Source organism: Sus scrofa, chromosome 17 (assembly GCF_054392235.1).
Source record: "Sus scrofa isolate SSC_HxYL_T2T_F1_AM1 chromosome 17, Sscrofa_HxYL_maternal_Yorkshire_Landrace_v2.0, whole genome shotgun sequence".
Lineage (NCBI taxonomy): Eukaryota > Metazoa > Chordata > Mammalia > Artiodactyla > Suidae > Sus > Sus scrofa.
In genome coordinates, this window is record NC_139399.1 from 44,829,821 (window position 1) to 44,853,650 (window position 23,830).

At 55.9% G+C, this 23,830-nt stretch overlaps 4 protein-coding genes and 1 long non-coding RNA gene across 16 annotated transcripts in view; 3 read left to right on the plus strand and 2 right to left on the minus strand.

Annotated features, from left to right (window-relative positions):
• The window catches only part of CBFA2T2 (CBFA2/RUNX1 partner transcriptional co-repressor 2), a 168,022-nt gene extending 164,173 nt beyond the window's left edge, over positions 1 to 3,849 (plus strand). For 6 of the 10 annotated variants that reach the window (XM_085003619.1, XM_085003618.1, XM_085003617.1 and 3 more), the window contains one exon: positions 955 to 1,326. In XM_085003619.1, the coding sequence (XP_084859745.1) occupies positions 955 to 963 (9 nt within the window). In that variant the 3' untranslated portion in view covers positions 964 to 1,326. The other 4 variants (XR_014832200.1, XR_014832198.1, XR_014832197.1 and 1 more) reach the window with 3 other exon arrangements.
• LOC146395264 (uncharacterized) overlaps positions 1 to 23,830 on the minus strand; it is a 624,884-nt gene that overhangs the window by 298,945 nt on the left and 302,109 nt on the right. The window lies entirely within an intron of this gene.
• NECAB3 (N-terminal EF-hand calcium binding protein 3) lies at positions 6,520 to 23,732 on the minus strand. Of its 3 annotated transcripts, none has more exons than XR_002339853.2 (13): positions 23,134 to 23,344; positions 21,083 to 21,107; positions 19,411 to 19,519; positions 18,403 to 18,428; positions 18,113 to 18,210; positions 9,640 to 9,776; positions 9,236 to 9,354; positions 9,039 to 9,118; positions 8,881 to 8,934; positions 8,283 to 8,395; positions 8,035 to 8,112; positions 7,435 to 7,679; positions 6,520 to 7,340 (listed from the first exon to the last, which is right to left on the minus strand). XR_002339853.2 is itself a non-coding variant. In XM_085003635.1 (13 exons), exons 5-13 carry the CDS (start codon positions 18,128 to 18,130, stop codon positions 7,312 to 7,314), a joined length of 720 nt encoding a protein of 239 aa, XP_084859761.1. In that variant the 5' UTR covers positions 18,131 to 18,210; positions 18,403 to 18,428; positions 19,411 to 19,519; positions 21,083 to 21,107; positions 23,574 to 23,732; the 3' UTR covers positions 6,520 to 7,311. The 3 variants fall into 3 exon arrangements, 2 of the variants coding, with proteins under 2 accessions (XP_084859761.1, XP_020933020.2); XM_085003635.1 differs by lacking the exon at positions 23,134 to 23,344 and adding an exon at positions 23,574 to 23,732 and having other exon boundaries at positions 7,435 to 7,526; XM_021077361.2 differs by having other exon boundaries at positions 7,435 to 7,526.
• Positions 11,495 to 13,005, plus strand: C17H20orf144 (chromosome 17 C20orf144 homolog). The gene is given in 2 exon segments (XM_085003652.1): positions 11,495 to 11,825; positions 12,530 to 13,005. Coding segments are annotated over 2 exon segments (648 nt in total). The 5' UTR covers positions 11,495 to 11,597; the 3' UTR covers positions 12,950 to 13,005.
• ACTL10 (actin like 10) lies at positions 15,996 to 16,853 on the plus strand. The gene has a single exon (XM_021077362.2). The coding sequence runs from the start codon at positions 15,996 to 15,998 to the stop codon at positions 16,731 to 16,733; it is 738 nt and encodes a 245-aa protein (XP_020933021.1). The 3' UTR covers positions 16,734 to 16,853.

The following is a 23,830-nucleotide window of genomic DNA, read 5'->3' on the forward strand; positions in this document are numbered from 1 at the left end:
CAAGTCACTGACTTTGGCCTCATTGAAAAGGCAAGCAAAGAAAATAGACCTATCTGCAAAGGGAAGTGAGCAGAGAACATTTCTATCTGGCCCTGCTGCAAAAAAGAGAAAAGCTGACCAGAGACTCATGTCTGCTCTCTCCTGGGGCCGAGATTCAGATTCTCATTACTCCAGAGGTCAAACTGGGCTGAGAAATTAAAATGATTACTTACAGGCTTGAATCTCCAGGTATCTGGCAGAAGCAAAAATGCAAATACTCTAGAAAAAAATTTTTATTTCTTTCTTTTGTCTTTTTATGGCCATACCTGTAGCATATAGAGGTTCTCAGGCTAGAGGATGAATCAGAGCCATAGCTGCCGGCCTATAGCACCACAGATGCAAACCACATCTGTGACCCATGACGCGCAGCTTTTGGCAACACTGAATCTTTTAACACTGAGGGAGGCCAGGGATCAAACCCACATCTTCATGGATACTAGTTAGGTTCTTTACCCACTAAGCCACATCGGGAACTCCAAAAAAAATATTTTAAAATCATGTTACATATCAACCACATATAAATTGTCCAAGAAAATGAGGCACTCTGAGCAGCAGCAGAAATAATAAAAATTTGATTGTGTTCTCACCAACTTGGGTTTGACCTACAGCCGCCCAGGAGAAGGAGGCTGCCCAGCAGTGTCCTGACCTCCCAGCAGGGGCAATAATACTTCAGTACATCCGTGGTCAGGCCACCTGTTCACATATGTGGTATCGAAGGTCACTATGTCACTGCTCTTTAATCTGCTGTTTCTAATCAGAATAAACTGGAACAAGTAGCAAAGGAATTGTTGGGAGTAGCACAAATCTTGAAGGAAAACTTGGTTGCTCCTATTATGAATCCCTATGTAAAGCATTGCATTAAAGTGAAAAGCCTATATGACATGATAGCAAAAGAGAGGTTTTCTCCCCTCACAGCCAACCTGATCAATTTGCTTGCTGAAAATGGTCGCTTGAGCAATAACCCTGGAGTCATTTCTGCTTTTTCTACCATGATGTCTGTCCACACTGGAGAAGTACCTTGCAGTTATCACTACATCTCCTTTCGATGAAGCCACTCTTACTGGATTAAAAACAGTCCTGAAGAGCTTCCTAAGTAAAGGGCAAGTATTGGAAGTTAAGATTGATGCGACAATCGTGAGTAGAATGATTGTCCATATTGGAGAGAAATATGTCTGTGAAAACCAAGATTCAGAAGCAGAGCCATGAGGGAAATTTGCTGAAAGTGTTGATTTTCTCTCAGTGAAAATTCTTAAACTTGGAGCAACAATAAAATACTTCCTGGTGTTCTCTTGTGGTCCAACAGGTTAAGGATCCGTCATTGTCACTGCAGCAGCTTGGGTTGCTGCTGTGTCACAGGTCCAAACCCTGGCCTGGAAACTTCCACATGCTACAGTTGCAGCCAATAAGTAAGTAAATAAATAAAACCCGTGGAATTTCAGATACTGTTATTATCAGGCACAGAATATAAAATAACTCTGAAACCTCTAAAGATGGTGCTAAAAAAAATGAGCAAAACCTGAGAGACTAGGCAGATTTGAAAATAGAATCCTGGAAATTGCAATTATTGAAATACTGCACTACTGTTTGATATATGTATTACTGTATGATTCCTTGTCGTAGAGACACAGGGAGATGGAAAATAGGAAATAGTTGTTCCATTTGGAAGGTATGTTTCAAAGGAAGAGACCGTTCAAATTTTACCAAGGATGCAGTCAAGAAACCTACTGACTTGTGTTTCTCAATATAAAGGGAAATAACTGGCCTGAGATGATAAGGGTCTCAGTGAGAAAACACTCACCGACCTAAATTCATCCTTTCCATCTGTGCTTGTTTCTGATGCTGGAATTTCAAGGTAGTGAATTGGGTTTATCCCCTTCTCCACTTCTTCCCTCCCAGGAGGGCTGGGGAACCAGCAACAAACCACCCCCAAGTCCCAGGGCAGCTTCATTGCCTGGTGCTGGGCACCCTCTTGTGGACAGAATCAGATTTGCTACCTCTTGCCTCCATTCACAAACCAGATTCCTATCCTGGGTGCATACCCAAGCAACTTTTTTGGCCTCGCATGGGGCATGCAGAAGTTCCCCAGACAGGGATCGAACCTATGCCACAAGTTGTGACAACAAGGAATCCTTAACCACTAAGGCACCAGAGAGTTCCACTCCAGCAACTTTTGCCTTCCCTTTTGCACCAACTTTTTCTGAGGCTGCCCGTCTGCCCCCATTGAGTTCCAGAAATAATCGGGACTCAGCATCCCCACCACCTACCTTCCAAGGGCTTAGCTCTGAAAAGTCCACACCTGATCCATCTTCCGCCTCATGCTGTGCTTCCATGGCTCTTTCTTACTGTCCCATCTCCCATCCTGCAGCCCCAGGGCTTGCCCTTGCTCCCTCCTTTGTTATAGCTGCCACTGTCCTCCAGAACCTGGGCTGGTTTCCTTTACCAGAGGATGCCACAGATCTGCCTCATCAATGTATTTTTGACAGCAGGTAGCTCTTGGTGCCAGCTGTAGATCCAGCCATGTGACTCAGAGCAAAGCACTTGCTTGCTAAACTGCTGGTTCTTTGTGTGTAAATCAGGGGTGCTGTGGTCCCCACACCACTGGTGGTCCCTACACCACTGGGTTGTTGTAAGATGAAATATGGTCATATGGGAGTCACCCCTAGCACAGAGCCTAGCACCTAGAAGCCCCTGTACACAGAGGCTGCCATCACAACTCTGCCAATATGTAATGTCTTTGAGGATTCACCTTTGTCCCAGCATATCCCTCCTGGAGTCTGGTGTCTGGATTAGGGGGGGTTGTTTTTGTTTTGGGGTTTTTTTGTTTTGTTTTGGCCATACTCAAGGATATGGAAGTTCCCGGGTCAGGGATCACATCTGAGGTGAAACCATGCTGGATCCTTAACCCACTGCATCTGGCCAGGGATTGAACCCATGCCGGCCACAGAGATAATGTCAGGTCCTTAACCTGCTGTGCTACAGCAAGAACTCCCAGGCGGTATTTCTTTTGAGAATAACTCCCACCCCCCCCCCACTTTTTTTTTTTCCTTTCCTTTTTACAGCCACACCTGTAGCATGTGGAAGTTCCCAGGCTAGGAGTCGAATCAGAGCTGTAGCTACACCACAGCCAAGCTGCATCTACAACCTATATACACCACAGCTCACGGCAGTGCCAGATCCTTAACCCATTGTGCAAGGCCAGGGATCAAACTGGCCTCCTCACAGACACTATGTAGGGTTCTTAACCCACTGAGCCACAACGGTAACTCCAAGAGAAGAGCTTCATGAAGGCCTTTTATTTAGACCCATCAAAGGCTGTGTGAAGGGGACTTGGTGTGTTTTTCTCTGAGAGCTAAAGGGCAATGGCAGCCACCTAGACTGCTGCTGTCTTTCCAGCACCTGGCCTGGCACTGAGCCAGTCCCTGGTACAGGTTTCAATGTGTGCAGGTAAGTCACCAGCACAGGTGGGAGGAAGGTGAGAAGGCAGGTGCAGGGAGTGGGTGAAAGGGTGGGGTGATAGCTCACAGGAGGAGCCATGAGGAGTTCCCATTGTGGCTCAGCGGTAACAAACCCGACTAGTATCCACAAGGATGCAGGTTCCATCCTGGCCTTGCTCAGGGGGTTAAGGATTCAGTGTTGCTGTGAGCTGTGGTATGCGCGTTGCAGACATTGCTCAGAGCTGGCATTGCTATGGCTGTGGTGTAGGCCAGCAGCTACAGCTCCAATTTGACCCCTAGCCTGAGAACTTCCATATGCTGCCAGTGAGGCCCTTAGAAGCAAAAAAAAAAAAAAAAAAAAAAAAAAAGATGGAGCCATGAGCTCTCCCAGCTTCAGTACTCTGCCTTGACCTGGGTGCTACACCAGCCCCAGGTATTTCACCCCCCCACTGCATGCCACAAAGCAGGTGCCCAGTGGTTGTTGAAACAAGCTGAAGAGCCATCAAAAGCAGGGCACTGAGGACAAGGATTGGAAAGGTGACTTAGACTTGGTAGCTTTAACCTGCTACTTAAAGGCTAAGATGGCATATCCATAGTGGATGGAGAGGTGGGAGAGGACAAAGGCTAAGAGGCCGGTGACTGAGATTGTAACTAGCCCAGGTCAGCTGGAATGTTTTAGGGAGAGGAGGCTGCACATAATGGGTGTAGGGGCTGATTGCTAAGGGCCTGGAATGCCAAGTTAAGAATTCAAATTTGGTCTTGATGCTCAAGGCAGTGGGGTGTCATTGAAGGGTCTTAGCCAGGGGGGTAGAGTCACCATGGTAATGTTTTGTAAACCCCTTCTGTTTTGTCCTTTATGAGGAATGGGCTGTTGTGGGTGGGGGTGTGCAGAAGGGAAGCCCAGTGAAGAGGCTGCCATAGTCTTTCAGGCCAGAGATGATGGGGGCCCAAGACTTGGAGGCTTGGGGGATGGCAAGATGGAAATGAATGTGGGCTTATGAGAATTAAATAGACACTATGTTAAGGCCTGGGGACCTCCGTGCCCCCACAGACCCCAGCTCAGAATCTTATTCTCCCGGTAGCTGTAATCCCAGCCTCATGTCTGTAGTCCAGCTCTACACCTGCTCACAGCACTCCCCTATCTGGCAACCTCCTGGCTCCCCCATTACCTGCAAGACATCAGTCAGATCCCTCTGGCCTGGCCTCCCCACTCACCTCCAATCCCTTACACTCTGCGGTTCCTCTTGCTCCCTTTGTCTGCCACATTCTGCCTATCTGCCCCTCACAGGCTCACAGGTCCCCTGTCTGGAGACCCTACTAATCTTTCACAGTTCAAACCAAACATCACCATCTCTAAAAGGCCTTCCCCAGCCCTGTAGGACTGACACACTCCCCTCCACCTCCAGGACCCTTCCTGGCACCTCTAATTCTTCAGCAAGGGAAGGAGGATGCAGCCTGTCTTTAAAAAAAAAAAGGGAGGGGAGGAGTTCTGATCGAGGCTCAGTGGTAATGAACTCAACTAGTATCCATAATGTTGCAACTTTGATCTCTGGCCTTGCTCAATGGGTTAAGGATCCAGTGTTGCCATGAGCTGTGGTGCAGGTCGCAGACGCAGCTCAGATCCCTTGTTGCTGTGGCTGTGGCATAGGCTGGCAGCTACAGCTCTGATTCAAGCCCTAGCCTGGGAACTTCCATATGCTGCAGGTACGGCCCTAAAAAGACCAAAAAAAAAAAAAAAAAGTGTTAATTTCCAGAATTCTATTCCAGGGTGAGTGAGGCAAAGGGCAACACCCACCTGAGAGGTGTCAGCTTGAGCTTGAGAATTTTAGCATCTTTGTTTAGAGACGGTAATGGGAGGTTTTTTAGTTTTGAGGGCTTCCTATGGGTATTATTTTTGTGGAAGAAACAGAAGGAATTAGAACACAAGACAGAAAACAGGATTATTTCCTTCTGGATGGGCTTCTCTGACAGGGACACCAAAGCCACTCAGAGCTGACTGCCTCAGGTGCTGGCAGCACTTTCTAGGAACTGCCACGAGTCTGGGAAGTGGGGTGGCAGGTGTAGTGCTGGCCTAGGAGCCACCAGGGCCCCCTGTCCTGGTTCTTTTGCCTGAGTGGCCAGGCCAGCAGAAGCAGCTCTGTCTGTCCCTGCAAGTCTGAACCCCTGCAGGGGTCCCTGGGGAGAAACCTCCCAAACTAGGAGGTCCACCCAGAATTGTACCTTCTGAGCTGTCATCCTGGCCATGCCCCGGGGCCTAGCAAGGACCTGACGCCACCAGGGAAGCCAGGCACATTGGTGAAATGTCACTCAGCTCACTGCAAGTCACCCCTTAAAAATTACCACAGCTTCCTCAGGACAAAGTGCCTTCAAGGCCCTGCTGCCTCCCTACCTTGACCTCAGCCCGCCTCTGGGCTTCCTTCAGTTCAGTGAGGCAAACTCTCCTCTCCCTCAGAGCCTGAATCTGTGCATTTCTTTTGCCTAAAGACCCCTGACCCCAACATCCTGCAGACCAGGTCAGAGGCCAGCCTGTGCTCTTGCGGTGCCACGTGCCTCCCCCTTAGAGCCTACCTCCATGTCGGTCACCTCCCTCCTTGCCGGATGGCTCCAAGAGGGTCCACCAGTAGCTGGTAGGACCAGCTCAGCCATCACTCTCCTGGAATTGCTCTATGGCTCTATCAGGTGGCAGGGGTGGTGACAGGTCCAGCCTGGAAGGGGTGGGGTGGGCAGGGGAGGCCCTGTGTGTTCACAAGAAACTGACCATGCTATTTGGGACCCTGAAGAGGCTCTATGGTCTGCCCCCAACTCCACACCACCCCATGTTGGCAAATTGGGGGTGAAGTAGAACCTCCAGGATTCTAGAGGCAGAGCAGACATGGGCAGGCAGAGCCCATGTCCACCCTTCTTTCCCAGGAAAGATCCTAAAACCAAGGTTTGTGGGGTCAGAGGGTCCTGAATTGAGAAAACTTGGATTGGCTGTGACTAAGCTCCCACAATCCACAGGCATGGGGGTCTGGCCTTCTTGCCAAGGGAGAGAGAGGACATGACACCAGAGGTGACCACTGCCTTTATTGCCTCTGGGCTGGGGTCCTGGGCTGGGGTTCAGAGGTATCCAGGGGCAGCAGGTGACTCTGGGCCCAAATTATTGCTACTTAGCAAGGTCACCTGGGGGCTTCCCATAGTGCCCTGAGTATGGGTGGGCATGAGCATGCAAATAATATGCAAATGACATGCAAACCAACCCAGGATCCTCCAGAAGTCTCTGGTGCAGCTGTAGGTAGGTACTGGAAGAGTCAGGAGCCTGCCAGCCCAGGAGGGTGACAGGGACACACAGGTCTGTCTGTACCCCACACTGAAGACATCCAGCCAGGCCTCAGGGATCAAGGTCAGGGGTGGGGACAGTCCCTGAGCATCAGCCCTGGTTCTCCTGCTGCTTGGGGAAGAGCCTACCCCAAGATAACAAGAAGAAAACGAACCCACTAGGTAGCCATTCGGCCCAAGGCCCATTCAGAGGGAAGAGACCTGCCCTGGGTCACACGGCAAGGCAGGGACAGAGGGGACCAGAATCCAGGCTTCCTGAGCCAGGTGGAGGCCAGAGTGCCTCAGAGGCTGAAGCTACAAACAATAAAATACACCGTTAAAGAAAGAAACAGAAAGCAAGCAGCCATCTCTGATCCCTGGGCTGAGAAATTCTCCCCCAGCTGCCTCTGGGAGGCCTCTGCCAGCCAGGCCCCAGGTATAGGAGGCGCAGCGTCCTTGGTCTAGAGTTGAGTTGACCAGTCCAGAAGCTCCAGAGGGAGGCAGGCAGGGCTCCAGGGTCCTTGGCTTATGCAGATCAGGCTCAGTTATTATTCATAATCCACCAGGAGGCTGTGGGTCAGAGGGTGGGAGTCAGAGGCCATGCATACCCACTGCCCCTCCCCAGGTCCAAGGGCTGTGGAGAGGGTTGGGGGCTGCAGCCCACCTGGGAAGAACACAGTGGTGAGGGTGTCTGGAGCCCGCAGGTGGTCAATGAGGATGCGCTGGAAGGCCTTGCTACAGGCAGACTGCTGGTGCCTGGGGAGGACCACGGGGTGGACTGAGGCTGGAGCTGGTCCCCAAAGATCAGGAGCACGTGGACCACAAGAGCTCCCCCTCCCACCCAGTCCTGTTGCCTGGATTCAGACCTCAGTCCTTCCTCACGGTGGCTCTGAGCCTCAGTTTTCTCCTCTGTGAAATGGAAACAACAGTGTCTACTTCACTGGGACACTGTGAAGATTACAGTAAGTGACACCGAAAGTGTGTGACATAGGAAGTGGCACAGTGGTAACAGTGTGTATTCATTGAGCACCTACCTCGTACCTGGCACTGTATTTGGTTCTTTCCATGTCATATTATTCAGTTGATAAGAAGATGGAACCATTACCACTCCCATTTTGAAAAGGAGGCCACCAGAGCTCAGAGGGGTTAGGTAACTCTCCTGAGGTCACACTCCCGGGAGTAGGAGAGAATGACTTGAACCCAGGCTTGACTCACTCCAGGGCCCATACTCAATAAACATTAGCTGTGAGACCACCACTCCTACCTTCTCCAGGAGGCCTCATCCTGCCAGAACTCGTACAGCGTGAAGGAGGCATTGTCCAGCGTCTTCTGGGCAGACACACTGCAGGGCCAAAGAGATGGCCAGGCCAGGCCAGGGCTGCCGCCAACCTCTGCCCACCTAGCCATGGTTGTCCAGCGAAAGCCCTAGCCCAGGACAGCCAGCCCCAGCATTCCTCCCTGCTCACCCCCTACTCCCACCTTGGCCGGCCCACTACCCGGCTGAGGACTCACTGCAGGCAATGGCTCTGGGCCCCTGTGAAGTCCACATAGCAGCACAGGGCATGGTGGAAGTCCTGCAGGGCTTCCTCTGCCACCTGCACCTGCCTCTGGGCCACGAGGATGTGCTGGCAAGAGAGGCAGCCCAGTCAGCTGGGATAGGGCAGGGCAAAGGGCGAGGGACTGCTGTGGCCCCCAGGAGGATCCGGGCCTTCTTGGCTTGTACCAGACCCAGTTGACCAGAGGTTGGGCTCCTGCCCACCCACCCCCTCACCCCGGCCCAAGTCCCTGACTCCATCCTCCTCTTCTCATTGCCAAGTAGCTGTCTTAATCCAGCCACTGCAGAGTGATACCACTTCCTACTGCCACTGTCAGCCTTCATCCACACTGTCCCAGACCCAGCTTTTAGAACTTTTAGATGAGGGACACTGATGTTCACGGAAGAACAGATTTCTGCAGGGTCACAGAGCAGGTGCCTGCCTGTGCTGGGCCAAGCCTGGAGGAGGTGTGTGTGTAAGACAGAGGCCATGGCGGGGGCTAGCCCGGGAACCTCCTCACTTCTTGACCTCCTCCTGGCCCCACAACCAGCGGCCTGCCCCTCTCCCAGACTCACCGAATTGGGCCCCTTGGGAAGCTCCTCTTCATGAAGGGGTTCCAGCCGGGGGGCCTGTGAGGGACGCAGAGCATGGGCCAGGTCTCCAGCATGTGCCTGGCTCGGGTGGATTCCAGGGAGGTCGACCAGCACAGGGTACTGGCCACACGGCCACTCACCTTGCACTCGAGTTGGTCGATGAGCTCCTGGAGACGATTGATCTGGAGCCGCCACTGCATCTCGGCCTCTGAGCTCCGCCCTGAGATCAGGCATGGACCCCCTCAGGCTGGGAGGCCTCTTGGGATGAACTGAGGGAAAGCCGAGGGGCAGAGTGGGGGCCCTGGGGGATGCTGTACCCCCCCCCCCACAGACGCACCTGTGTCAGAGAAACCAGGTGACCAGGTGGGTGACCGACCAACGCTCCGCAAGGCCCTGCGCCCTGCCCGCCGGCTGCCACGGGGCCTGCTCTGTACCTCCGCCCTCTCTTCATCTGACCTGAGGGAAGTGGAGGGTCAGCCCAGTGCTTCCAGATCCATGGGGCCAAGCACGGGGCCCCAGAACAGGCTCGGGTGGGATGAGAGGCTTCCCAGGACACTGAGGCTCCAGCCTCAAAGCCAGTCACCTCCCTCTCACCCCATCTTGGCCTCCCTGCCTAAGAACAAGAATTTGGGCTCCAGAATACTAGAACTACAGGACATGATGAAAGCTGAGGGACTTAACACGTGGAGGTAATGGGCACTCGTGAACTGGCCCCACAAGTGGGTAGAGCTCCATACATACCATGGGCCACGGGCCTGGGCCTCCAGGGTATCTGACGCCCCCTCCAGTGAGCTCTGCAGGGCTTGGAGCTGGCTCACCGTCTCCCGCAGTAGGAAACGTGTCACAAACTGGTCCACTTTGGAGGCCCGCTCATATTCCTGGGGAGCAGAGGGGGCATGGTCAGTGTCTCCTGGCTTCAAGCATATATTTCTTTCTTTTCTTTTTCCTCTTTGCTTTTTAGGGCTGCACTTGTGGCATATGGAAGTTCTCAGGCTAGGGGGTGAATTGGAGCTACAGCTGCTGGCCTACACCACAGCCACAGCCACGCCAGATCCGAGCTGCATCTGCAACCTACACCACAGCTCACGGCAACACTGGATCCTTAACCTACTGAGCAAGGCCAGGGATCGAACCTGCGTCTTCATGGTTACTAGCTGGGTTCTTAACCTGCTGAGCCACAAGAACCCCACAAGATACATTTCTGAATGGGGAGCGGCATGCCATGCCCCCACCCCTGCCCATCAGAGCAACAGTAGCAGCATAAAGAGCACAGGGCGTGCAGACCTGACATAAGCAGGAGGGCACTGGGACGTGGTGGGTGAGTAGACCCTGGACCCCTTCCTTGTCTGGGCCTGGCCTCTCTTCCTGGGAGGTATGAGCCCAACTCAGGGAGAAGTATCTGCCATTCTCTGGGCCTCAACGCCCTTCCCTGTTGGTGCCATTACCTTCAGCCAATGAGGCCCCAGGCATAGCTAGACTAGGGATGGGCAGGGCAATTTTGACACATGAGGCAAAATGATGATGTGATGTGGCCCCATACACACCAGCTGGCCCCCAATTCACAATCTGTGTATTCATCCATCCATCCATCCATTCATTCACTCATCCATGCACCAAACATTTACTGAGCACCTCTTGCTAGGAACTGCAGATTCAAGACAAGAGGTCACTGGCCTCACACACCTGCCCCAGCATTTATGCCCGCCAGTGACATCACATTTCTCCCAGGCCCATCCCAAGGCAGGCAGAGCCAGGAAGCCCACCATGTGCCAGGTCCTGCGCTGCCCACCTAGCATGCTCAGAGTCTCCCCAGTTTCCTCACCTATAAAACAGGGTTGGTAATAGCCATCTCACTGAGCTGTTGAGAGGTGCCAATGAGTTATTTCATAGATAGGACTCAGGCCAGTACCTGGTGCATAAGTTTTCAATAAAGAACTGCCATCATTTTTACTGTCAAACATAGTACTAATAAGAAACCCGCCCACTTGTACACCCGACAGTTATAGATTTCCTGAGAATCTCCTCACCAACATTCTCCTTCCCCTACCACCTATCCAGGTAGCTCAGGATGGGAGTTCTGGGGAGCTGTGACGGCCCCTCCACAAGGGGCCCCAGAGGTACCATCCATCAGGGGCTTCTCTGCTGCCCATGACCTGCCTCAATTCAGCCATCAGATGGGCAAGAACAGAGGAGGGGCTGAGTCTTCTCCTTTTCGGAAAGGCCAGTGGCTTCTCCAAGCCTGGTTTCTAGACTTCCCAGCCATTCTCTGAGCTTCCTGAAATCTTCCCAATAAATTCCCTTCCTGGTGCTTAAGATGATCAGTTTCTGTTGCTTGCAACCAAAGAAGCTGGCTCACACAAGCACTCATTGTGTGCCAGGCCCTATTCCAAGCCAAATTTCACTTAATCCTCCTAACTTACAGAAATCATAATGGACTCCATTTTGCAGATGAGAAGACTGAGGCCTGGAGCAGTCAATTACCTCGGCCAAGATCACACAACTAGTTAGTGGCAGAGCCAGAATCCAAACCAAGGTCACAGAAATTCTTCTTTACTCACCACTAAGCACCTGACAAGCACTTATTAACCCAGTTTTACAGCTGAGAAACCAAGACCAGAAGTCACAGAGTAAATGAAGCCAAGTTCACCTGTGGGTTCTGAGAGGAGGAGTTTGGAGCCTGCAGCTAGTGAGGTTGACCCATGAGGTCACAATGTGACCTTCCTGGGACAGAGCCTGGGCATGGGGCCCTTGGCCAGAGGGCAGAGCAGAGGCAGCATGGGCTGGTGACCAGCCCTGCCATAGGAAACAACAGTTCTCACCAGTGGACCAAAGTGCCCAAGCAGGCTTGCAAGGAGAGGCCACCCGATATGGACAAGGCCCAGCGACAACAGCAGTTCTTCAAACATTTCAAGTGAAAGAAGCCAAGCGTGAATGCCAGGGGGCAAGGGGCAGGTGGGGTTCGGGGGAACCTGAACAGGTGGGCAGGAGAGGGTGCTGGGAGTCTAGATCTTGTGGGCAGAAGTCCTTAGTGGCATGGAAGGGGTTAGAGAACCCCAGAGGTTAAAGGTCCAAGGAACCCATGTAGGTGTGGATGAGGTGCTAACAGCCCAGAGGTAAGGGCAGGTATTCCAGAAACCAGGAGGTGGATGAAACTTGGGAGCCCAGGAGGGGCTGCTCCCAACCCAGAACAGATGGGTGGAGGTCCTGGCATGGTGAATGAGCCCAAGCTAGTGACACCAGGGCTGTGGGCCCCCGGGGAGTTCCCTTATGCCTCCTTTCCATTTTCCAGCTTCAATACATGCTATTTTTCCCCTTCTTCAACTGGGTAGAGGCCCTGCGCCGGGGCCAGGGTGGGTGAGGGTTCCAGCATCAAGGCTGGGAGGGCAGGCAAGGAATCTCACAAACGTGACAGGAGTGAGGTCTCAGAAGGTCAGGGGTCCCAGGATGTGGGGCAGGGTGCCTGCCTCCCCCACCTCCCTCTGCCCGGCTAGGAGAATGGCAGGAGTCCCGGAAACGTTAGTAGGTGCGGCGTTCTGGTAGATAGAACCCGGGGTCGGGGGTCGGGTGGTGAGGGTCGCCGGGGGGAAGGCGAGGCGCAATCTTTCCCCTCACACCCCTGCCCCACCCCCAGACCAAGATCATGCTGCTTTTCTCCCTGGACAAGCGGCAGCAGCTAGCCCAGGCGAGAGCAGGCCCCGGCGAGCTGACTAGGCGGCTGGATGAGGACGCGGCGGCTGCCCAGGTGGGCGCCCCGAAGGCGCCGCCCACGCTGCGAGGAGCGGGCGACGGCGCGGAGCGGTGCGAGAGCGCGCGTGCGCGAGAGACGAAGCTCCTGGTCCTGCTGCTGCTGCTGCTGCTGCTGGACGCGCGGCTGCAGGAGGTGGGGCGCCGCGCGGCGGGCGGGGCCAGAGTGGGGGGCGGGGCCAAGGCCGCGCAGGGCTGGCCGCGGCTCTACGCGCGCTTGCTGACCGAGAACCCGGCGGACCGCGACGTTGACCTCGTTGAGGAGCAGCCCTGCAAGCGGCGCCGCTGCCCTCGCCCACGGCTCTGAGTGCCTGGTCCGGATCCCCGGACCCCCGGCCCAGCCCAATAAAGAGCGCATGACAACCGTGGCGCCTGCTAGACCTGTGTGAGGCATAGGGGCGTGGGAAACTGAGGCCAGAACAAGAATGGGAAGAACGGGCATATTTGAGGGACGGGCAGCAGCCACGGCCTGGAGCCAAGGTTGTTTTTGCCTTCTTTCTTGTGATGTAAGAGTCAGAACCGCTGTCCTGGGCTGGTGAGGGGGCACCCTGCCATGGTGGAGGGAGGCTGCTCCCCTCCCCATCAACTCCAGGCCCGGTCTGCAGGCCCAAGGGAAGTGAGTGTGGGTAAAGCCTGGGTTGGTCACGCTGGTAGGAGGCGTGAATCCAGGCAGAACCCAGGCAGCTCCAACAGTCTCCAGCACTGTACAAGTCCCTCTTAGGCTGAAGGAAGGTCCAGGCAAAAAGCTACCACCTTGGGAAAGAACTAGCAAGGACCCAGGGTTAGCATGGTTTCAGCCTTAGGCTCAGGTTGTCCCTGTGAGAGCACCCAGGAGGAGAGGCTGCGGTCCCTGGGTCCTCTGACACCTCACTCTTACCCCCACTCTGCTTGGTAACCCCCAAGGCACCTTAGTCACTTGTCTCCTCGCCTGCCCTGTCCCATCCTCTTCCCCACATTGCAAGCCAAAGGCTTCTTCCAAACCACTTATCTGTAGGGCAGTTCATTCTGCTCATAAACTCACACTGGTTTTTTATTGCTGGCAAGAAAACACCCAAACTTATTGCGATGGACAGGCCCTGCCTCAGTCTTCCCCCTCTAAGGCCTAGTAATGACTTCCACCCTCACCTCTGCTCTGGCCATACACCGCCTGTGCTCTTCAGTTCGAGTTCACTCCCTAAATTACCCACATGAGATCTGGCACACTCTGAGGGCAGGAGCCAGTTGCTTCTCCTCACCCTCCTGGGCCCCAAACCCAGCCCCAGGCCCTAGTTGTTCAGCCTATCTCCACTGGCAACGAACCTCGGAATGCCCTCTTTGGGAGAAGATGCAGTAGGAGTGAAGGTCCCAGGTCACTAAAACCACAGGCACAGCTTCTGCTACAGATACAGTTGTCAGGGTCAACATCACAGCGCCTGCACCAGGCTGGAGGTTGTACTACCCATACCATCTCCCTTACTGCTTGTGAGAACTGACCCTGTTCTACCATCCACATGGTCACAATCAGAGTAACCACAGTCCTCAATGTGGCCACACCTCCTGGCATAAGCGACTGCCCGAGCTGGCCCTTTAAGCCCCTTCCTTGGGCCTATAACTGAGGAGCTATAGGAGGCTATGTTTCATACACAGGCTGAAGCCAAACTTCAGAAGACTGTAAACACAATGCAGTGCACATCTTGAGTCCCTCACAGCACTGCAGTCAGGCCCTGCTTCCAGTCTGTTCCTAAAACCTTGGAATAATAAGACATGCAATAACCTTGTGATAAAACCCCTATTTTAGCTTAAGCTCACCTGAATGCATCTTCAACTCTGCAACCAAAATGGTCCTAAAGAAAAAAGACTGCAGAGACAAGAAGTAGCCTATTTCCTGTGCGTGAGGATGATCATCTTTTGGAAGAAGTAACTGAGCCCAGAGAGAGATATTAGGATTTGCTCAGGGCCCAGTGAGTCAGAACAGAGTCACAAACTCAGGCCCGCCTAAGTCCATACGTGGAAGGCCCTGAAGGTAGGCTCCCTCTGTGGGCTACCTGCGCCCCTGAAGGCTAAGCATACAGAGATCTTCAGGGTGGCTGTAGATCTGTGATGGAGTTTTCTCTTTAGCATTGAGAGGGGAGGGGCCGCAAGTTTGGCCAGCGTGCATCAGATAATCCAAAGTGGTTTGGAGAAGGAATCAAACTGGTTGTGCTGGGCAGCTGAGACCAGACCCTGGATGTCACAGTTACCACCCTTGGCCCTGCCCCAATGAGAGGATGCGTCTAGGGAGTTTTCTTCAGGGTTGAGGACTATGGAAGCACGGCAGGTGCTGAGGTCACAATGAGTTCAAGTTCTTTTCTTTCCTTCTCTGACCACGCCCTCCCACCTCCACAACCAGGAACTACAGTACTTCGGTCACGCTCAGTTGAGAAGTGCCAGGAGACCTTGGCTGGATTCCTGGGTCCCCGAGGGGGATATATGTCTGGATAACATTGCCAGCAAGGCCCCTTTATTCCCAGATCTGCTTCTGGAAGCTCCTCAATTTCTTAAGAGTTGGCCCGGACCTTTCACCATCCACCTCAGCAAGGGTTTCGGTGGGCGGAGCCGCACCCTCGAGGCAAGTCCTCGGAGAGGGTGGGGCCTTGAGCCAGGGGAGGGCCAGAAGCAGCCAGGGGCCAGAGAGGATGGAGGCTGACACTTGAACCAGAGGCGGGCGCTCAAGCCCAGGAGCGGAGCCAAGGGCTGAAAAGATACCTCCAATCTGGCCAAGAGTGGGACCTCAGGCCCAGAGAGCAGTGCACAAGAATTGAGGCGTTAGTTATCTAGCCCAGAAAGTCCGAGTCGTACACCCAGGGCCAAGAACTGAAAGGCGGGCCTCCACCGAGACCAGCTGAAGCGGGGTCTCAGGCTAAGGTGGGACCGAGCCTCCAGGGGCGGAGCCTTTGGCTCAGGGCGTGGCCAGCCCGAAGGTGGCGTCGCTATCCGGGAGCCGCCGGGTCCACCGGCCGCCCTCGCTGGGCCGTGTGGCGGTGGTGGTGGACCAGGGCTCTGGCTTCACCAAGGCAGGCTTCGCGGGCGAGAAGCAGCCACGCCTGGTGCTGAAGAGCTCCAGCCTGGTGCCCAGTTGGGAGCGGCCCGTGCTGCCTGGGGTGCCAGGCTGTGAGCTGGCGGGCGGCGTGGCACGGGCGCACCCCATCAAGCACGGCGTGGTGGTGGACTGGGAGGCCCTGGAGGGGCTATGGGAGCGCCTGCTGGTGGGCGGCCTGCGGGTGTGCCCAGAACAGTGGCCGGTGCTGGTGAGCGACTCGCCGTCGGCACCGCCCGTGGGCCGTGAGAGGGTGGCGGAGCTGCTGTTTGAGGCCCTGGCAGTGCCCGCGTGCCACATGGCCAGCACCGCGTTGCTGGCGCTCTGCTCCGTCGGCGCGTTCAGCGGGCTGGCTGTGGAGGCAGGCGCGGGCGTGTGCCATACCACGCCCATCTATGCCGGCCACTCGTGGCAAAAGGCCACCTTCCGGCTGGACGTGGCAGGCAGCACCCTGTCCCGCTACCTTCGGGAGCTGCTGGTGGCAGCATGCCCTGATCAACAGCTGCAGGCCCTGCCCCGCAAAGTCATCACACAGCTCAAGAAGCGCTGCTGCTACGTGTCGCTGGACTTCGAGGGTGACCTCCAGAACCCTGCCCGCCACCATCCAGCTAGTTTCTGCCTAGGCAATGGGTGCTCTATCTGCCTGAGCAGTGAGCGCTTCCGCTGCCCGGAACCCATCTTTCAGCCAAGTCTGCTAGGCCAGGCTGAGCCAGGACTGCCCACGCTGGCCTTCCAGGCACTGCAAAGGCTGCCCGCAACACTGCGGACACGGCTGGCCAACACCACGGTGCTGGCTGGTGGCTCCACACTTTTCCCTGGCTTCACTGAGCGCCTGGAGATGGAGCTGGGGGCCCAGTGCCAGCGCCATGGCTATGGGGCACTGAGGCCTTGCCTGGTAGCCAGACCTGGGCGTGGCACAGCAGTGTGGACAGGCGGCTCCATGGTGGCCTCGTTTCGCTCCTTCCAATGCCGCTGGATTACCCGGGCCATGTACCAGGAATGTGGCTCAAGGCTGGTGCACAAAGTGTTCAACTGAGTTGGGCTGGACTAAAGGGGATGATGCCCCAAGGGGGGGCTGCAGAGGCAGAAGCGCCGCAGGCTGAGGTGCAGCTCTATCAGAGGCATTGAGTGCCAAATAAAAGGCTCAGCGATTGGAGCTGGCAGAGCTGCGTGGTGATGGGTACCATCTATCTCCTTCTGAGCCAGGTGGGGCCCTCACTTTGACCTGAGGTTTTATTTCCCCCAACCAGTTCCAGTTCAGAGGACACCAGTCTCGCTACCCATCCCCATGGCCCTGTTTCCATGGCAACAAGGAAGGTGATGCCCCCACTTGTGTCCAGACCACAGATATGGAAGTCATAACATTCCAACGCCTCATCACTGAACCATTTGGACACCCATCCTATGCTAGGTTCCAAGGGGTTACCCTTTGAAAAGCTACTAAGTCCCATGTGAAAGCAACCAGAAGGAGCAGCTTTGTCCTCAGCTGATCAGCAACTCGCCTGTTTCCCCTTCTGTAAAAAGTGGGGTCAGGCACTGCTCATTGTTCCCTCCTCACCTCCTTATTAAGAGCTATGGGACAAAGGGAGGTGGAGACATTTCTTAAAAGGGAGGAGTGGCTTGTGGTGTCTTAAAACGCCACCCAAGGGCCTGGAGCCCTAGCGGTGAGCACACTTTATGCTCGTGCGCACGTGTCCATACACACAAACACACGGGTGCACACATGCCTGCCTCCTCACCCATGTCCTCAGGCTGCCCTCTCACCAGGCTCCACACACCAGCATGAGCCTGTGGCTATGGGTGAGCATACGCTAACCCCTGGCCCTGCTGGGACCTAGGCTTGATGCCCCAGCAGGTCTAGTCAACAATAAAAACAGCAGCAGGAGTTCCTGCTGTGGCACAGTGGGTTAAGAATCCAACTGCAGCGGCTTGGGTTGCTGCGGAGGCCCTGGTTCGATCCCCATCCCAGCACAGTGGGTGAAAGGATCCGGCATTGCCACAGATGTGGCATAGGTCACAGCTGTGGCTGATGCAGTCCCTGGCCCAGGAACGTCCACATGCCACAGGTGCAGCCATTAAAAAACAAAACAACAAAAAAACACATTAGTAGCAGCAGCTCCAGGTACGAAGTGGCTACTATGTGCCAGGCAGAGGTTTGGGAGCTAGGAATGGAGTAGAGAACAAGACAGACAAAAATTCCCGCCTTCATTCTCATTTAGTTGTCCTAACAAATGCCTGGAGGTAAGCTCTATTACTATGCCCAGTTTACAGATGAGAAAACTGAGGCCCAGAGAGGTAAAGAGGCACAGCCAGAAAGTGCCAAGATTAGAACCCAGGCCTCTTGCTCTATAGCCCTGAGCCTGATGGTGGAGGCGCCTTCATTCCAGGCCCCCCACCATCAGGCGGTCCACTTACCAGCTTGGTGGTGTCCATGGCAGCGAGCACTGCACAGTTCAGCGACTCCAGCGCAGCCAGCACAGGCCGGTAGACACCCAGGTGTTCTGAGAAGTAGTCTGAGGGCAGAGAAGGTGCTCGAAGGCTCCCAGACCGCCCCTCCAGCATTTACAGCCTGGAATTGCTCAGCAGCCAACCAGGCCTCAGATCCTGAGCCCCGCCCATCCTGTTCCATCAGGCGACCAGCAACGGCCTCTCATCGCCCCCACCTGCCCGGTCCCGGGACACAAGCGCTCCCACGGGCTACTCACCGCAGAGTTTCTCCGTTTCCAAATTGCTGCGGGGAAAAGAGCAGGCGCGCTTCAGACCCGACGATGTGGGCCTGGTACACGGGGTCTTTAACGCCGACATTCCTCCCCGCTCCCTGCCCAGCTTGGCCTGACAAGGAGGTGACTTCTGACTCTGCCCCAGGTTAAGTGGCTAAGGGGACAGAGAGGGGGAGCAAGGGTACTACCGTCCCACCAAACACTGTCTGAGGGCAAAAATTCAGGCCCGCTCTTGGCCTGCAAGGAGATATCAGGCCAGGGAGACAGATGTGAACACAGGCCAGAGAGGAGTGGTCACAGCTGGGAAGGGGAAGCCAGGTCTGTGGAAATGCAGGGTAGACATGGAGTATTTCTTGGTCAATCAGGGAGGGCTTCCTGGAGGAGTGGCTGCCTAAGTTAGGCCTTGAAGGACAAGGAATTCGAGTGGCACATCTGGTGGTGGTGAGGTGATGGCGCTGCAGACAAAGGGTCCAGCCCAAGCCTCAGTATACGGGAGGGCATGGGAGCCTTGAGTGGAGACTCAGAGTCTAGAATTTATTCTAAGGAGATGGGTGGGGGAGGGAAGTGAGGGAGAGAGAGCTGCCTGTGTGCACCGGTGTAAGGAAGCAGAAGGAAAGCAAGCTCGTGCTAAGGCCTGCAGATACAGGAGCACCTGCATCCATGGGTGGAAGCAGGCGGGGCCCAGCTGTCCCCAGGCAGCCTCTGGTCCCTGCAGGAAGTGGGAATGGGGGGGGGGGCACCTGTGGGCTGAACCATAGGTGGTGACTCAGGCCTGGCTATTTTGGGGTCCCAGCTGGAAGCAGTGTAATGGGAAAAGCTGGAGCCAAGGAGGGAGTAGGTGGGTGGGTAAAATTGGCACTGAGCCCTGGCACCCCTCTCCCTGTGCCCCCCCTCCATCCTCCATAAAGAACCAGTGCAGCAGGGGACATGGTAGGGTTTGGACAACCAGCCTCATAGCTACACGCGGCCCCAGCATCCACCTCGCGTACTCACTCAGTGGGATGCCCATCAATGCTGCTGAACAGCTCCCGCAGCTCCCTGGGGCTGAGAACCCCATCAGCAAAGTAATTCTGGAATTCTTCAAATGAGAGCTTACCATCATCTGGCGGGGGGGGGGGGGGGGAGACAGGGAGCAGAGTCAAGTGTCCCTGAGCCCTGGCTGCACCCCTGCCACCAGATCCAGGCCCACCGAAGGCTTCACAGCATCTCACAACCCCCCAGCCAGGAGGAATGGGACTCTGAGCATGGTGGGAGGCCTGACCGTTGGGGACAGAATGGCCAGGTTCCCCAGAGGTGCCCACTGAAGGCAACAGAACCCACTTTGCAGGCACCCAAGGGACAGGGTGGGGACAAGTCTGGGTGGGGACTCAGTAAATGTGGGCCAAGTGAAGAAACAAATGAACAACAGCCTAGGCCGCAGAAACATCATGGCAGGGCCTGGATGTCACCGGGGGGACTTGGGGCCGCACCTCTGTCCCACGTGCTGGCCAGCCTGGCTCTAGAGTGGAGGGGACCTCTGTGTACTGGACCTAGGCCCTTCATAGAGCAGGAGTCAGACACGCTCTTGCTTAGGAGCTGGAGCCCCCGTAAGAAGCAGCAGGAGGGAAGATTTCCCCATCACAGGGGACGCCCAGCAAAGGCCAAGAGAGTGTGCTGGCCGAACACCCTTGAGATTTGCGTGATGAGGTCTCTAAGCAGATGGGGTGGGGAGAGGGGAGCTAGGGGAGGGTCTGAGCCTCCCGGGCCAGAACACGATGATCCAGATGAGACCACGTGCCCTAACCAGTGGAAAAAACAGTCTCCAGCAGTTTGAAGAGACCCCGGGAGAAGGGTCATGGGGTGGAGACACAATCCTATCTCAAGGAAGCTGACAAGTCTGGAGACCCCACGTCAAGTGAGGTCAAGGCTGACTGGCTGTCTCGGCTCTGACCCTCCACTGGCCGATCAGCACTGTAGGCTGCTCTGAGTCACCCAGGGGCAGCAACCTGCTTCCAAGGTCCCCTAACGGCTCCTGCTTTAGTTGTCAAGGTTTGCCCAGACCAGGGCCTGAGATTCAGGGCTCAAAGCAGGACAAGTTGATTCTGTGCACCCAGTTTTATCCAGCCCTCCCTGGATCCAGAGGATTGGTCATAGGGAAACTTACCCAAGCTCTCTAAAAATCTAAGATGAAATCCCCCACAGGGCCTCATCTCCATGACCTCACCCTTCCAAGCCTCTGACACAGGGAGCCTGGGACCAAGCATCACAGAGACCTGGGTTCGAGGCCTACCACATAAAGGCTGTCTGACCTCAGGCAGCCTGCTTCACCTCTCTGGGCCTCTGGGCCTTTGTGAAACAAAGTGAAGAATCTGCAACTAGCTAGCAGTTGTAAGGACAATATGAGGTCAAACGCAGGATGTATCCCTCCACTGTGCCATGACACTGCATGAAGGTAAGCCCACCTCCAGCCTCTGGCTAAACCGCATTCCCTCCACTCCATTCGGCCAAACTTGATTCAAAACACTTCCTCCAGGAAGGATGCCTGGGTTGAAGGATGTCTGGTTTGGGTCCTCCCAAGACTGTTCTCCATTCCAGACTGTGCCCCCAAGCCCCCAACCCTCCCCTGAGTCTTCTGATGTCCCGCACCCTTCCCCCCACCGTGGGACTGGGGAGAAGTCACACTCACCATTCTTGTCTGCTCTGCGGAAAACCTAGAGGACAAAAGGGCATGGATGGGAGTTGTGAATGGGGCCTGGGAGGGAAGAGACCCCCCCCACCCAACCCCAGAAGGCCTCAGCTAGCCAGCCTGCCCCCTCCGTCGCCCTCCCTCCTGCTGCGCCTGGTCCCAATGCCCTGCCCAGCTAGGCCCTGCAGGAGCTTATCCCAACAGGGGGGCACAGGAAGAGCAAACAGCAGGCCCCAGAACTTGCTCATTCTCCTGCAGGGCCTGGTCTTGGAGGGGGGTGGGGCACTCCCGGCCAGTTCTCTGCACCTTCACCTCCCACACCCAGAGTCCTCCGAGTTCCGTCTGATGCATCAGCCCTTGGAACGAACCCAGCTTGAGGAAGATGGGGAGACGGGCCAAGATGCGGCCTGAGATCCTGGGCACCCATCCCAGACCTGACCCCCAACTCTGCCATGTGGCTCTGGTCTGTCTCAGACTCTGCCTGCTCTGGGCTGTTTCCCTGAGAGCTTATTGAAGACCCTGACGTGAAAGCAGTAGCTGGTCCTACCTTTGTGGGTGCCTGCTTTCCCACTAGCACATGGGGGAGCAAGCCAGGTTTAACCCTTCCAGGGCTGGGGCTTCCTATAAGGTCAACTCAGTGTGAGGTCTTGGGCAGGCGTGTGTGTGTGTGTGTGTGTGTGTGTGTGTGCGCGCGCGTGCACGCGCACAGGGGAAGTAAGGGTGGTGGAAAGCAAGGGAGGACAGATTGTATTTATAGAGACAAAGAGCAATGGGCAGACAGAGCACCCCAGAGTCAAGACATGGTCCCTGTCTCTCTTAGGAACCAGAGACCCCCAGGTCACCTAAAGCAGCCCAGCAAATAGGAGACCAGCAGGGCTGGCAAAGAGGGTCAGGCCAAAGCCTGGACAGAGCCCCTATCAGCCCCAGGTCCTGAAAGCTTCTCTCTTCTGGCCATTTTCTCAGGTCAGTAAGGCTCAGGGCTGAATCTAATCCCTAGCCAGAAGCTTGACTCAGAGAAGGTCTGTCACTGGCTCGGGGTCACAGAGCAGCCCAGTGTGGCCTGGTTGGGACAGATGGAAATACTTGGGGGATGAGGGTGGGGGAAGGGTGCTGACCCGGGAAGGAGGACATCTAGGGCCACACCCCAGTGTGCCCCTGCCTCCGTGTGTGATCTCAGATATGTCCCTAACCCTCCAGGCCTTGGTTTCTCCATCTGGGAAGTGGGAGGGTCAGGTCTCTTTCAGCCGGGAGGTCTGTGGCCAAGGTGCTGAGTCACTAGGGACAATGGGGAGGGGGCAGGAGTACAGCTTCTCCCGCTGGCGGGGACCAGTGGGAGTGCGGCATAAGAGGACAGGATGGGCCAGGCACCGGGTGAAAGGTGGGGAAGGGGCTCATGGCAGTGACTGAGGTGGGGCCAGGCTGCTCCACGCTGGCCTGCAGGGGGGCCACTTGCCAGTCAAGGAAGGGTGTACAGACCACAGAGGATGACTGGGCATCCCCCACCAACTGTAGGATCTGCCGGTCCCTGGGTCAGATCTAAAGGACTCTTGGGGTCAGCACTAGGTTAGAAGTCAGGCGCCCTGGCCTGAGGCTACCATACAGGGGCACTATGACTGCTCCTGTGATCAAGGGTTGACAGCGCCCACCCGGCAAGACATACATGCGGTGGGCTCCGGGGTGGGGGCGGCAGAGGCAGTGACACTGAACCCGAGACCAGGAGAGATCTGGGAAGAGTGAGAGACAGAGAATGGGACACAGAAGCAACTAGATAAGGAAAAGGGAGGCACGCGGCAACAGAAACAGAAGGGTCAGAGAGACAGAGACTCAGAGACAGAGGCAGGGCCCCCAGCAGACCTGAGGGAAGAGACACTGGCACAGACACAGACAGAAGCGGAATGAGAGCCGCTGAGACGGGGCCAAAAGAGAGTGAGAGACAGAGTCCAGGGAGACACAGGGAGAGAGATACGACAGAGACCTGGAGGGAGACGGCGAAAGGCAGTGTCCACCCCCAGGGCCGTAGCGCCGGCGCCCCGGGCCCGCTTCCCACTCACATCTTGGAAGAGCGCGTGTCCGGCGAGCCCGGCGGCGGGCGCGGGGGGCCGCGGGGGCTCGGTCGCCGGCGGCCGGATCAGACACACGGTGAGCAGCCCCGCGCACGCCATGGCGCCGCCACCCGCTCGGCTCCGGTTCCGCTGTGGCTCCGGGCTCTGGACGCAGCTGCCGCCGCGGACTTGAGGGGACGGCGAGGGGGGACGGCCGCCCATCGGCGCCGGCGCGGAGGCTGAGGGCCCCGCCCCCCGCGGCTCCGCCCCCGCCCGGCCCGGCCGAGGCCCCCTCCCCGCCCCGCCCCGGCGCCAGCCCGCCCGACCACTTGGCCCTCCGCCAGCCCCTCAGCTTCCCCGTCTGGAAAACGGGAGCAGACGCCAGGCTTCAGGGCCGCAAGAGCCGCGCAATGCAGAACTTAACCCCGGTCACTTCTGTAGTCCCTCACCTCCAGAGTAAGGGGCCACCCAAGGGGTCATTTCCACCGGGGACCGGCTGAGTGAATGACGGTCGGGGTGGAGTACTACACAGCCGGGAACTGAACGGAAGAGGCCGTGCGTGCCCACCAAAGGCAAGTCCTGCACCATTACCGGTCAACAAAGCAAACTGCAGGGGCACAGGCGCGCCACCTAGTGGGTAAAACCCGCAAAGGACTTCACCTCTGAGCATCTGTATCTTCTGCCAAATGGGTGAGATTGGGTGGAG

Coding starts and splice junctions, on each gene's coding strand:
- ACTL10 (XM_021077362.2), top strand. CDS start 15,996: ATGGCCAGCACCGCGTTGCTGGCGCTCTGCTCCGTCGGCGCGTTCAGC.
- NECAB3 (XM_021077361.2), bottom strand. CDS start 23,244: ATGGCGTGCGCGGGGCTGCTCACCGTGTGTCTGATCCGGCCGCCGGCG. Junction 19,520..21,082: donor CCGCAGAGCAGACAAGAATG/GTGAGTGTGACT, acceptor CCCCCCCGCCAG/ATGATGGTAAGCTCTCATTT. Junction 18,211..18,402: donor GGAAACGGAGAAACTCTGCG/GTGAGTAGCCCG, acceptor CTCTGCCCTCAG/ACTACTTCTCAGAACACCTG.